Consider the following 14,346-nt stretch of genomic DNA (forward strand, 5'->3'; position numbering starts at 1 on the left):
TGCATAATCACCTGATCTTAACCCCATCGAAAATCTATGGGAATTTTTAGACCGTAAAAGCTATAATAAGCCAGTCAACTCCAAAAACGAGTTAAAACAACGATTAGTTGAAGAATGGCAACGAATACCTGAAAATTACATTAAAAAAATAATTGAAAACATGCCGAAACGGTTACAAGTTATACAACAAAAAAGCAATCCTACGAAGTATTAATTTGTTTATATGTTTATTTGTTTTTATAAATTTTGTTTACAAATATTATGTTCCTGGTATGTGTCCGAATATTTTTACGATAGCAAAATTATGCCTTGTTCTCTTTGTTCAATAGTTTCTTTGTATATAATTAAATTTAAAAGATCAAAAATGTATTTATATATACTAGAAACATTGTTGTAACTAAAGATTACGCAATAAATAAGGTTAGTTAAGAATATGTTAGTAAAAAACATAATACTTCCAAAAAAACTATAGTGTCCGAATATTAATGCGAGTCACTGTATGTATGTATCTCCTAAATCAACTTCGAATTGTGGGGTTCCCAAAATAATTCTTGTATGGAGTAAGTCGAGGTATCCCAATCTGTTTAAAGTTTGTTTAATCAAAAACGCACTAATTCTACACTTATTTACAATACAATAAATATATATAATAGAAACATGGTCACCATCCAGATATTCGGTTTTTTAGGATATTAGGTTCGTGCATGCGCATTGTACATATACATATACAGGGTATTCCATTTTAAGCTGTGATTGAAGATTACTTTTTACCGGACAACGTTTATTTTAAAGTTTTTTCATACAACGTACCGTTTTTGAATAATTAAATCACAGCTTTAAATGAATTACTCTGTATATCATACGAACATATATAAAAAAAAAATCGTATTTGGCTTTCTCATAGGCTGAATGACGATATTGTACAATTGTCAATTGTCATTTCACGGCTTCTGCCATTGGGTTGGCTATGCATTTACCTACCGTTAGTCAGATCTGTCACTGTCAATGCCAAAGCAAATTTGGATTCAAATCTTGAAAAATGTAAACAGTTCTTTACGATTGTTTAATTCCTTTAAAAGATTGAAATATAAATTATCTTTAAATCTTAATCTCCTCGAACCAGTTACAAAATGAACATCAACACTCCAAGGAAAAAACGACGCAAACCCAATGGTTAGTAAAACAATCCGAGGTCAAGTAGGAACACAGCAAAACAAGACCCGAGAGGCTCAATCTTAGATCTTTTTAAGCCCTAATGTTAGGGCCAGAAGCCTCTTTAAATTGAAATTTAACTTAGTCGACATTATCTTTATTTACAACTCTCGTAAATTTTGGTTTTAGTGACAGAGGATTCCTTTTATGAAGTAAATGCAGAGATTTGTAAGGTTATTCAGTTGAAAAAATATTTAGGGGATTTAATTGACCAGACATTTGACTCGTCTATTGTGTCCTCTTACTTAAGTAATGTACACATAGAACCTCAGAAGCAAAACTTGCCCAGAATACCAGAAGTCAATGAGAAACTACCGAGAGAAGTAAATTGTCTAGCAAAGAAATATGTAAGGAAAAAAATCAGTTTGATATTTAGGATCAGTGTTTGTAATGGAATTTTAGGGCGTTGTTGCTAGTGAATCAAAACGACAGTTGCAATTGCTTACTGTATTGGAAAAAAAGGAGCAGTGTCCCATTTCGAATGCTATAGATCAGATATAGCTTGTGGATTTTTAAAATTTTAATAAATAATGTTGTGTTGTAAATATAGTTTATTTTATTACATGCAAGGTATCCCATATATTAACAATATTGCAGCATTTGAAATGAGAGTGGATCAACTTGGTTTAGGGTAGATACCCAATCAGTCATTCGCTGGACTATAAATTTCGGCCTTACATCAGAAATCAGACATTTTTATTTTACTATATATGGGGAATACCACTTCGCAATAATGATACTTCCATGTATCAATATCTATTAGTTTCCTGAACATAGCCATTTCCAGGAGTCAGAAATACCAGGTTAAATTTACTTACTTTTCACCCCTTTAACAATATCCAAGGAGATCTCGCCAAGGACTTCTAAGTAATTATTGCAATACTACTGACAATTTCAGATCCTCTTTGCCAGCCAAACCTACGTTGGAAGGCCATCAGCCTCACGTGGACTTCATCATGCTGAAATACGAACCTGCCAGCAGAGTTTCTTCCTTCAGACGAGAATCCAAGACTGCACAGACCCTCAGTATAGTCATGGGTAAATTACCGTTCTTCATCCCTCAAGGAAGACTATATATTCTTCGTTCCAGGCGGCTTTATTCTCTGCTGGCTGCCCTTCTTCATCTATTACTTATTAACGCCTTTCATCCAGCAAAACGACGTCAACAAGCTAATCATGCAGTATTTGACGTGGTTGGGCTGGATTAATTCTGCTATAAACCCCTTCATTTACGCCTTCTACAGTCCAGATTTCAGGATAGCATTTTGGCGATTAACGATCAATCATTTTAAGAAAGGGGTGCAGGACCGCACTGAGAAATTCATGGAAGCACAGCAAAAACGTCCGGAAATGGGATAGTGGGGTTAGATGTAGTTTAGACACAATTTTCGTGGTTCAAAAGGGGGTGGACTGCTTTTGCCGTCGCGTGTGTATGAACGAAGGAACCGTTCTTTGTGGGAGTGATGGACGAATAATTCCCAGTTTACCTGTATATGTTTCTCAAACAAAATGTTATTGAACTGTGTAAACGTGGATAAATAAGACTTTTCGCTTCTTGGCTTTATCTGTAGGAAAAGCTGTTCTGTTGGGGTTGGAGGGTCAAAACTCTCCTACTGCTTGTATCAAATCTTGTAGCTTTTATTGTATTGCGAACTTCGTGCAAAAAAATCTTTGATTTTGTGATAATAAAAACGTTGTTGATAAAAAATCTGCAAACCTTTTTCTTGTATTATGCGGCAGCTGTTTCTGGTTATTTAGATGGCAATCTCGTTTATTTACCATATACTTAGGTAAACGTGTATTAAATTAGTATGCATACGGTAATTAACAAATGGGAACATGAGGTAAATGGACACTTGCACGAATAGTCGAGGCATTATCTATATACATATATGATTAGCGATTCGATTTCAGTCGTTATACAGGGTAGCTCATAATTAATGGTAATGGTTTTTAAACAAAACTGAGTCTTTGGGGGTGTTTCATATAACGAATTCGTTTATTTTTTACATTTCAATGCAGGTTAAACAAGGCGTTGTCGGGAGCTACATATTTTGTGTATTTAGAAATTCATAACATTTAATTTTACATTGTATAGATACCTGAGTAACAATACTGATTCTCTGTGTTTATACTCAGCAATATACTAACGGATAGCGTAAAGAGAATCATGTATATAGGAAGTCCTTAAGTTACCTAGCTAAACCTCAGAAGGTGGTTTGACACATTAAATGCTACCAAAAATCTATTGCAAAAAATTTAAGAAAACTCAGGCCACTGAGAAAATTTCATTTTTTGAGGATTTATCACTATAAAGACAGATAGATAAATCAATTCGATTCACAACGTTGGCCTGCCAACAGTCCCGATCTAACATTTCTTGACTTTTACATTTGGGGCACGTTAAAAACACTTATGTACAAAGATAATATGGGTACAGATAAAGAACTTGAACAGAAAATATATGCAGATGGTGTTTACGCGAGACAAGAGGAAAGATCCGTCACGCCAACCCGACTATTCCTTAAAGAAAGAACTAAGTTTTTCCTTCAGGCCTCTGAAATCAGCAGATTGCAAATAGAATAAAATCACAATGATTGTTTAAAATAGGAAATTTGAATTTCTTTCCAACGGTACTATTAGAATTTTTGTAGCGGCAATGCAAAAGAAGATATTGAGGATTTAAATTACAAAACACGACAAATCCCCAAAAATAAAAAAAATCTATTTCCTCAAAGTGGGTTGAATTTTCCGAAATTGTGTACCTTACATTATTGGTAGCATTTGATGTGTAGAACCACCTCCTGAAGTTTGGCCAGGTCATTATGTGACATTCTATATATGTAAGTACATACTTCTGAGAAATTCAAGAGAAAATAATTTCATTCATTATATTGACAAAAATTCCGAAACGTTGGAATTATGACACTAGTTTACAAATTCCGGTTAACTTTTGAACCTGAACAGATAAAAACACTTTTATTTATATACAATAAACAAATTGAAAATAGCAATTTGTTTATTGTGATAGGTTTTAGTTTTCAACTTCGTATCACTCGACAAATCAATTGATATATTGTGTTCGTAGAGATTTGTTGTCGGTTTGGAACGTGAGCTATGTAGTTACATGCAACATTGCAGGGCTTTCTGCACCTTTGTGTGGTCATCTGCTTAATCAAACTTGTTCTGATCAAAAACTTTGTCAAATCACTCAACCGTGAAGGGCTTATCAGTACTTAATTTAATTGTTACCCAAAAATTAAAGAAGAAATATTTGTTGAACCTGATATTTGAAAATTAGTAGCGGACAAAGACTTTCCAAAATGTTTAACAAACTATGAAGCGACAGCATGGGTATTATTTCAAAGTATTGTTAAGAACTTTCTTAAAAACCACATACATATTTCCGGCTTTTAAGTAAATAGTCGAAAAGTCGTTGCAAAATTATAATTGAATTGGAGCTTCAATGTCTCTCATAGTACGTTTTCGGCATTCCCAATTGGATTTTTTCTTAAAAATTTAGGTGACACAAGCTACGAGTAGTGGGAGCGACTACACTAATATATAGCAAAAATCGAAAAAAGATATAAAAAATATTGGTGTGATGGCATGCTGAGCGGTTGCTTCTGAACTTTTATGGATGATAGGGATCCAAAACAATACAAGGGACTCAGTTCAAGTACCCTCTTTTTTTAATTTATATCTTATAACTCAATGCATTTGCTAAAAATGATAGAAAATAAATTTCTTAAAAATCTCTAAAACTAGAATTAATTTTAAAGAACAATTTAAAAATTCATATTTAACGCTCTAAATTACTTTAGAAACGGCTGTTGGTTGTGCAGGTCCAAAACAGTCTAAACGAGTGTAATTATTCTCTATTGCGGCTGAACTGCTAGCACTATTTAAGGAAAAAATTGTAGAAATTTGTTAAGATTTTTGAGATAGAAACTGCAAGATATCGCATGTGAAAAATTACGCGAATAATTTCATGTGTGCGGTAACGCAATGCGCGTTCAATTGCTCAAGGACTTTGAGAACATGTATACAGAATTTTCCAATTTCGTTAATAACGACTTTTTCATTATTTCTCTTTTGAGTTGTATTTATCCAAAACGGTGAATTTAACAAAATGTCTTCGTATATCGAAGGAAATCGATGATGTATATAAATTGTCAACGGGCGGCAAGTTAAAATATTTAAAGGAGGATTCGAATGCCGGTCCAGCAAGTCCAGTAACGGTCGTTTATTTCTAAATGTTGACACTGAAATTCAGGAGATGGCAATTATTACAGAGTCGAAAATCGAAAATCGAGACGTGTTGAAAATGATGGACGAACTGAGTGAAGTTAAAATGAGGTGATTTTGAAACGCCATATGACACAACCAAAAAACGAGACTCAATTACAATCTCCAAAAAGAAGGTGAAAAATAGCGAATGCCTCATTAACAGTGGAAGCCGGACAGTATCGTTAAAACTATTAGGGATAAAGGTTTAAAATGAAAAATGATATAAGAAAATTGACCATAAGAAAATGCTGGAAATTTTTTTCATTCTAACTCCCCCATCAGGTGGTATACTTCATATAGTAAACAAAAATATGTGAAATAATTGAAAAGAATTCAATGAACAGGTGTAGTGAAAATGTCACTGTTTTATTCGTAAAAAGGTTTTGCATGATTTTTATATTTGATTTTTTTAATACATTTGTAAATTTTTTAAAGAAGGTGCTGCGAAAGTTGTCATTTAAAAACTAAAATATCTGGGGAACAAATCATAGGATGTAAAGAGGTGGTGGTTCGTTACAAAGAGTTTTTTTGCTCTAACCAATGACGTGTGAGATAATCCATTTTAGTAAATGAAACTAGTCTTAAAGGGTGCTTTGTTATGAAGTTGGACTGATTGTAAATGTTTTCCAAATATCAAATGGAATGATACGTGTTTAGTGTTTTAGTTAACAAGAGTATAAAGTTCTACTTATAGTCGCACAAAAAAGTCTTGGTGCAATACATCATTTCATCAAGAAGTGTAAATATTTTCCTCGTATAAAATCAAAAGTAAATTTTATTTAACTATATATATTATATTAAATATGCCTTTACTAGTAACAGTAATAAAATGCAACATAAGAGTAAGCTAATTCAAATAAAAATTAAATTTTCTTTTCTAGATATAAATTGAATCTTTAAAAGTCTTGGTACACTAATAATATTCCTATCATTCAAGAGTATAAAAAAATAAGAATACGATTTTTTTCCTGTTTTGTTAATTTTTGTTATCCTCTATATGCAGAAACACGAAAAATTCTCCTTAGTAAAATTTATTTTATAGTTGTTAAAACTTGCATACATGGACAGAACAGAGGTGAGTGTGAGTGAATGAAAAATGATTATTAATTTAAATAAAGAAGTAAAGTCTTACATTAAAATTTCAAAGATTATAAAAAGGAACTGTTCTCCTTTTCAAAAAGTTGTTAATCGTTTTAAAAACCGAAAAAAAATAGAGAATAAACCACGAGTTGGGCGTCCGAAAAAGTTGACAGATCGTGAAATAAGATATACCATTAATGAAATCAAGAAAAGTCCGAAAAAAAGTGTTTCAATGTTAGCTTCAGAATTAATACAACTCTTTGAAACTACTGTTCATGACGAAACAATTCAGCAATCACTGCATAAAGAAAGATATAGAGGCTGTATTGCTAAAAAGAAACCCTATATAATTGACAATAATAGAAAGAAATGTCTTGAATTTGCCGAAAAATATAGAGTTGTTGAGCTCGAATTTTGGAAAAAAGTAATTTTGTCGGATGAAAGTAAATTCAACCTTTTTGAACCAGATAGACGTAGGGAAGTGTGAAGAAAACTGGGAGAAGCGCTGAATCCAAAAAATTCAATTCCCACTGTCAAGCATGGCAGAGGTAGATTAATGGTTTGAGGTTGCATGTCGATTTCTAGTGTAGGCAATTTAGTAGTAATTGATGAAATCATGAATCAACAAGTATATCTAAACATTCTAAAGGAAAATTTAAGACAAAATACAGAAAAACTGGCGTTATTAAGAAATTTTTACTTTCTCCAAGATAATGACTCCCAACATAAAGCCTATTCGGTACACCAGTGACTCATCTATAATTGTCGTCATATATTAGAAACACCTCCCCAAAGCACCGACCTTAAACCTATAGAACATATATAAGATCATTTGGAAAAACCAATCCGTAAACATGTAATTTACAATAAAAAATATTTTAAAAGGGTTATCTTAAAAGAATGGTCACAAATTTCAAGTTACACTGCAGGAAAATTGGTTCAGTCAATGCCGAATTGGAAGTCGTTAAACAAAAAGGGTACGCCACCCGATATTAATTTTTTCTTTTATAAATTATTCTTTCAAATAATTCGCCATTATGCTACTTGTACCAAGACTTTTGTGGAATCAATTTATCTCTAAAAAAGGAAATTTAATTTTTATCTCAATAAGCTTGACCTTTTGTTGCATTTTGATATTGTTACTAGTAAAGGCATATTTAATATAATATATATACTTAAATAAAAGTGACTTTTGATTTTAAACGGGGAAAATATTTACACTTTTTTATGAAATGTTGTGCTGTACCAAGACTTTTGTAGGTAACTGTATATCCTGAAAATTTCAACTCCCTGTCTTTATTTGTTTAGAAAATATGTCCGCGTTTATCCGAAAAATATGGTCTTTAGCCTTCGTAGTGCCCACAATCTATTGACGACTTTGTGCATCTAAATAATCTTTAAAGTTAAAGAACAAATGAGTTGTTTGTTCTTTTTTTTTATCTCGTTATGATGACTCTGTCGACATGCTGCAAGTATATTTCAAATGGATGGAAAATGCAACCATATTTTCAAGGATATATACCATGAGGCTTATTATTATTTTTTAATGATGTCCCAAATGTTCGAACTGATGTCTGTCGTTATGACTACACATGCGCAATTGCTCAGCGGTTGACGAAAGAGCAGATTCTATCTCTGCCACGGAGATGTCTCGTATGCAGTCTCTGATTCTCCAGATAATGTCTTCCTTTCTTGTTGGTTTATTGATATAAACCAGTTGCTTAAATCTCCACTTAAATTAACATCTACACAGGTTAAGTCGAAGAACCTTTAAAATCAAATTAACATTGACGAAATAAATAATTCGCATTATTGTATAAAGTACCTAAGTGGCTACGGGAATAAATTGCCTCTTGCTATTCACCGGTTGGGAAATGTTATATCCCAAAATTGCTGAACAATTTAACAAAAATGGGCTGAATATTCATCTTATTGGAAACACATACGTACATCGCCGAATTTTCAGTGTTATTTCTTCTAATAATAGAAGTAAAAAATTCTGAATAAAATCTAAACATTTAGCTCCATTTAGCATCTCAACAAAATTAAAGGAGTTAACAATCTGTCCACCTAAAATACCGCACCATACATTTACATGCCAGCTATCTTGGCTCTAAATTTTTTCTAACAAAGATTGTATGAGACCAGTAATGTATATTATGTAAATTTATTTGTTCACTAATACGAAATGTGGCTTTATTTGTCCATAATATATAGAATAAAAACGTTGGATTTTGTGGTATCATGTCAATGACAATGTTCCAACAGTCGGTCTCAATGAAAATTTAATACTTGTGTTTGAATAATACTATGGACATTTGTCATGGTTAAGAATGTTATTACATTATCGAAATATAAAAAAGCAAATTAACGAGTTTACCACCACTCCACTGCACCGCTGCCTTTCTATATTTCCACCGCCCGTTCCTTTCTTCTTCGTTCCCGCGAGATATCCCAATCCAAAATTGGGATTCCCCGATACTAGATCATTTAATAGCGGCGGTAGTAGTAATCTTGTCCTACAGTGTTTCATGCCTAGATGGCTTTGTCGGTTTGTTTCTTCTTGTCCTGTTGCTAACTTTAATACTATTATACTAAAACTTAGAAACTACTAAATCTCGGACATACGCATAATGCAGTGCCTATAATCAACTTAAGACTTAGACAAAAGCACTAAACACATTTTTTCCCTAATTTCAAAGATTATCCAAGTACCGAAAGTCATCAGCAAATTGTGTGCTCCACGGGAGCTAAATATACTGCCTGACAGAAAAAAAACACCCCATAAAATGGTTTTATTTAAATAATTTTTGTTATACATGTTTGTATATGGAAACACAAAAAACGATTAAATTTTCAGCTATATTTATCAATGTATTTACGAGTTATCAGGAATTTTTATTATTATTTTTTTACTATAAACATTGCAATAAAATATCAACAATATAACTGCAAAATATCATTTATTGGTGTATAGCGTGTCTTTATATTAATCAAATATGCCTAGACACAGGATGCAGTGAAATTTTCATCAATTGCGCGAATTTGAGAGGTTGAATAATGGTTCTACGAGAAGTTGATCGGTCATTCAGGGAAATAACCACTAGATTAAACCGTAGTGTAAATGCTATAGTGAAATTTTCTCAGGCATGGTTCCAAGAAAAGCAAACAGAGAGAAGGAAAGGTACTGGACGATTCCGAAGAACTACGAACGCCAAAGTCGCCGTCTTCGAATTATGGTCCTAAGACATAGATTTGTCTCGTCGAGGACGCTAACAGATCAGTGGTTTGCCGAGTATAGAAAGCCCATTGGGATTTGAACCATTTATCGCCGAATAAGAAGTTTTGGACTGATTTTCTACCATCCCCATCTTGTATTACCTCTCATTTTAAATCATCAGCAAAATTGACAGCAGTGATGCAGAGAACAGATTCATTGGGATTTAAAATGGGATAAAATCGTATTTAGTGACGAACCCAGATTCTGTTTGGATATGCCTGATGGTCGGACAAGAGTAAGAAAAGGACGGGGTGAAATACAGAATCCTTGGTTTAAGATATACGAGCGTGTCCATCAGACTGTTGGAGTAATGGTTTAGAGTGTTTTTGCATATGGTAGCAGATCACCTTTACTCTTCATTAGAGGCAGTGTGACAGCCCAACAATACATCCAAGAAGACCTGAAACCTCATCACGTGCCTTATCTAGAAACTCTTGTTAATCCAATTTTCTAGCAAGACAATGCACGATCACTGGCTCGAGTGACTCTGGACTTCTTTCAACAAAATGCAATCAATTTGCTACTTTGGCCACTTCAATCTCCAGACTTCTCAACAATTGAACACGTATGGGATATTGTAGGTAGAAGATTGTATAATTTACCCCATCCCTCATAAACCCTAGCGGTGTTATGTTATGCTGTCCAGTTAGCCTGAAATGAGATCCCCCAAGAGAACATCAATTATCCTATTACATCCATGCCTAGACGTGTACAGAAATGTATAATACACCACAGAGGACCGACAAATTTTCTTTTTTTGGGTTTTAACAATAAATGTGTTCAAGTTTTTAATGAAGTATTTGTATTAGTGTAAGAAACATGCACACCAAAAATTATTTAAATAAAACAATATGTACGGGGTGTCCTCTCTTCTATGTCACGCAGTGTATTACTGCTATAATAGTAGTATCTATAGTATACTACTATTATACTATTGATTTCGGATAAAAATGGGCATATTTTCTAAACAAATAGAGATATCGAGTTGAAATTCTCAAGATATATGTAAATAAAGATTTGTGCTCCTGATAATTAAAATACTAGACACATATTATTTTATTTGATATCGTATTTTCTCCGAAAATAAGATTCTGTTTTATATATTAATTTTTGCTACAAAAGACGTGTTAGGGTTTATTTGATGGGGATGTGTTATTTCTCATACAGAATAATTAATATTTGTTTAAGTTCAAGAAATAAAATTATTTATTATTTCTAAAAATAGATACAAAACGATTTGAAAAAAGTTTAAAAAAAAAGATTTAATGACTATGGTCCTCAAAAAATATAGTCATGTCGTCTTCTGGAATATCGTCATGAATTTCTGGACTCCGAATTCCAGCCTGAATTTGTTGCATTTTCATTTCCTCTGAGACCATTGGCTCTAATCTTTAAAGTTGAATAATTGTGCTCTCCTCAAATGAACTCTTCTTGTCTAGGTAATCTACTCGTATGGCATTGCGACATACCTGTCCGCTATTTCATTCCATGCATTCTTCGCCCAAGTAACGACTTCTTGTAGCTTAGGCTTTACGAAGTTTCCGCGTTGATTTTCTTTTCCGTAAAAAAGTTCACAGCTTCAACATGATGAATGTTAGCAAAATTCCATGTGAGTATATATCTTTTTCTACTCTTCAAAACAAGTGATAGAAATGCATCGATCCACTTTCTTATTGCTGCTTATGTTGACCAAGCTTTTTCAGTGTAAACAACACTAACACCTGCAATATGTTCAATTTCCTCTTTCTTGCCCTTTATAAAGTTGGGGGGGGGGGGGGGGCGTTCATAGAGTCAAATCGCCAAAATACATGTAATGCTTGTACTTTTGTAACCAGTGAAGAAAATGTAGATCGTAGAAATACCCTTATGAGCAATGATAGTTTGAGAGTTTGACCCATAAAGACTGCAGTCATCCATAGCAATCATGTTCGACAGTAGGTACATAGAGAAGTCGATGCTATTAACAATACACTTGAAAGCAAGTACACTTTTAATTACTTCACTATCTTCCAACTCAAATAGTTTTGTCGATCTTCTTAGCCACAGTTCATATCGTAGAAAGGAGCCATCCACCCAGTGTTACGATGCTGGAATTCATCTTGCAGTATGTCTAACTGTGGTGCCATTGCAAGAGCGAATGCTTGAATATCAGTTCTACGAACAACCAAACACTTCCTTCTTCTGTCAGAAATCCATTCAAATATATCTTTCGATTCAGGTTGTCGACATGATTCACACTTACACTTCTTGGCATTTCCCTTGTCGACTTATTGACTTAGCATATTGTATTTGGATCGTCAGTTTTGAATCATTCGTAGATCCAACTTCTTTTCCTTACAAAAAACTGTGAGATTTTTATCTTTAGAGTTTTCAACAATGGCTTTTTGGTATTCTATCGAATAGCTCTTTTTTTGCACTCATTTTATGTAAAAAAATTAAGTAATATCTCAAGATTAGTTGCTAAAACAATATTAAGCACACAACCAATCATTAGCGAATAGTGTTCGCCACTAGCCGACACGCAGGCTGGAAAAAGGAGTTCCCCGAGTCGTCCGGTTAACAAATTCAACTTGGACTTGTTTTAGGGGTAGGGTTTACATTAGAAATGTCTTGAAAAATCATGCTAGGGCTTATTTTTTGGTTGGATCTTATTTCTGGAGAAACACGGTATTTGCAAAAAAATAGCAAAAATTTCAGACTTCATAATAAAATGCCCTTTAAAGTCACTTTCATTAATTAAAAGGGATTGTCTAACACATACTTGAATAGAACAAAAAAAGCACTTTCTTCCCGCCACCACTTCTCTACATCCTATGTTTCGTTCTCGAGATATTTTAATTTTTATCTGAGAACATTCGCAGCGCCCTCTACAGAAAAATTGCAAATATACATAAAAAAATATATGTTAAAAAAACAAATATAAAATAAACATAATAAATGTATAAAAAAAAAATAACATATAAAATTATGCAGAAACTTTTTATGAATAAAATTGTGGCATTTTCAGTACCCTTTTTCATTACATTTTTTAATTAAATATGCCACCTAGCGGTAGAACTAGGATGAAAATATATTTCCACCATTTTCCCTTGGTCACTTCTCGAACACAGGCGGTGTCCTCTGTTAACGGGACACCCGGATAGAGGCTCAAATCCCAGAAGATGGCGTACATTACAAATTAAGTTTTATGACGATGTTGCAAATGCGCTCAATTCTTTGCGTAAAGAAAATAATATTTAAATCTTTTCAGTAGATGAAAATAACGCTACATTCATAATTGCTTGTCTCACCTGTTGAAACACGCAAATTTAGATATTAACCCATGTTCCTGGTTATCTGAACTTGGTTTGTTATGACACCAGGAGCATTTAACTGATGAAAAGCATCAAAAACCTTTTCGGGTTTTCGTGAAAAATGTTGTTATATAACCGCAAACGGTGGTTACATTAACTTTCAACCAATCCAAACTAACCTTGCATTCCTGATGGCGACACGAATTCTTCTGGTACGTTTCTTCGTGGCCAACTGTTTCTAGTGAAATAGTTCAAAGATAAATTATGTGTCACTTTTTTGTCCATCTCCAGTAGTTTCACTTTCTCGTTTGTTCCCACCTTAATAGTGATCCATTCAAACTTGTTCTAAACGTTTTCAGTCTATTAGAAGGAAACACAGATTATTATATAAAATATTCGAGCAATTTCTTAGAAAAGTTGAGGTTTGGTTGGTTTCATTGTTTAGCATTTTTCCCGAAGGTGGCTTTGCAATTGCCATGTTGGTTGGAAACAATTGAATATTTGTTTGTTTTATTGAGTTTGCGGAGCCACTCTTAAAACGATGTCGGGGTTGGAGTTGCATTTTTCGAAATTAGCGTGGAAATTACAGTGGCTCGCCAGGTCAGCGGCGCACATAAGAAGTTTAGTTAAATGACGATATAATACCAGTGGGTATGAGATACTAGAGATACATACTTGATTGGCGACGAGTGTTCAATTCAAGTGCACGGCCAGCTCCCCTGTTTTCTTTTTCTGGTCACCCAATTGCCTCAAAATTGTATAATATATTTTCGTCACTCATTTGAAATGAACAGATTCCCCTCTGGAATGTAAAATTCTAGAGGGATGTGAGAGAATCCAGAAGAATGTATAGCTCCGTTTGTTGAGGTCCTTGAGTATTTTCAATGGAGAGATTCTAGAGGGGTAATGGTACCCTTCGTTTTTTTCAATTAAAATTTAAAATCAAAGATCTTTTTGACCATTTTGGTTAACTTCAGTCCAATCTTCCAAATATGCGATGTATAATTTTACTACTTTTTTAGACGAGATGTACCGGAAAGTCAAATTCCTGAGTCTATTAGTAGATGAGGTGAACTCCTAAAGCTCCTCTGTGTGCGACTTCAAGGATTAATCCGTTAACAGCGTCGATACCACATAACAGCAACAAAGCTCTCCGCTACTTGATCAAAGCCAATACACCTCAATTTGTAA

The 14,346-nt window shown here is 33.6% G+C and overlaps 2 protein-coding genes and 1 long non-coding RNA gene across 6 annotated transcripts in view; 2 read left to right on the forward strand and 1 right to left on the reverse strand.

Annotated features, from left to right (window-relative positions):
• LOC136345316 (probable G-protein coupled receptor No18) overlaps positions 1–2,920 on the forward strand; it is a 42,650-nt gene extending 39,730 nt beyond the window's left edge. For all 4 annotated transcript variants that reach the window (XM_066293484.1, XM_066293487.1, XM_066293486.1 and 1 more), the window contains 2 exons: positions 2,111–2,250; positions 2,303–2,920. In XM_066293484.1, coding sequence (XP_066149581.1) covers positions 2,111–2,250; positions 2,303–2,571 — 409 coding nt within the window. In that variant the 3' untranslated portion in view covers positions 2,572–2,920. The remainder of the gene's footprint in view (positions 1–2,110; positions 2,251–2,302) is intronic.
• Positions 997–1,757, forward strand: LOC136345320 (uncharacterized). Its single transcript, XM_066293492.1, has 3 exons — positions 997–1,173; positions 1,342–1,559; positions 1,615–1,757. The coding sequence occupies exons 1-3, from the start codon at positions 1,131–1,133 to the stop codon at positions 1,711–1,713; spliced, it is 360 nt and encodes a 119-aa protein (XP_066149589.1). The 5' UTR covers positions 997–1,130; the 3' UTR covers positions 1,714–1,757.
• A 2,106-nt stretch (positions 2,921–5,026) lies between the features above and the next one.
• LOC136345322 (uncharacterized) lies at positions 5,027–14,317 on the reverse strand. Its single transcript, XR_010733120.1, has 3 exons — positions 13,831–14,317; positions 13,335–13,515; positions 5,027–5,477 (listed from the first exon to the last, which is right to left on the reverse strand). It is a non-coding gene; the product is annotated as an uncharacterized lncRNA (long non-coding RNA).
• Between the last annotated feature and the right edge of the window lie 29 nt (positions 14,318–14,346).

Source organism: Euwallacea fornicatus, chromosome 19 (genome assembly GCF_040115645.1).
Source record: "Euwallacea fornicatus isolate EFF26 chromosome 19, ASM4011564v1, whole genome shotgun sequence".
In the NCBI taxonomy this organism is placed as follows: Eukaryota; Metazoa; Arthropoda; class Insecta; order Coleoptera; family Curculionidae; genus Euwallacea; species Euwallacea fornicatus.

Excerpts from the sequence above, each read along its gene's own strand:
- LOC136345320 (XM_066293492.1), top strand. The coding sequence starts at position 1,131 with ATGAACATCAACACTCCAAGGAAAAAACGACGCAAACCCAATG. Across the intron at positions 1,174-1,341 it reads AAAACGACGCAAACCCAATG|TGACAGAGGATTCCTTTTAT; the intron begins GTTAGTAAAACA and ends TTTTGGTTTTAG. Across the intron at positions 1,560-1,614 it reads ATTGTCTAGCAAAGAAATAT|GGCGTTGTTGCTAGTGAATC; the intron begins GTAAGGAAAAAA and ends ATGGAATTTTAG.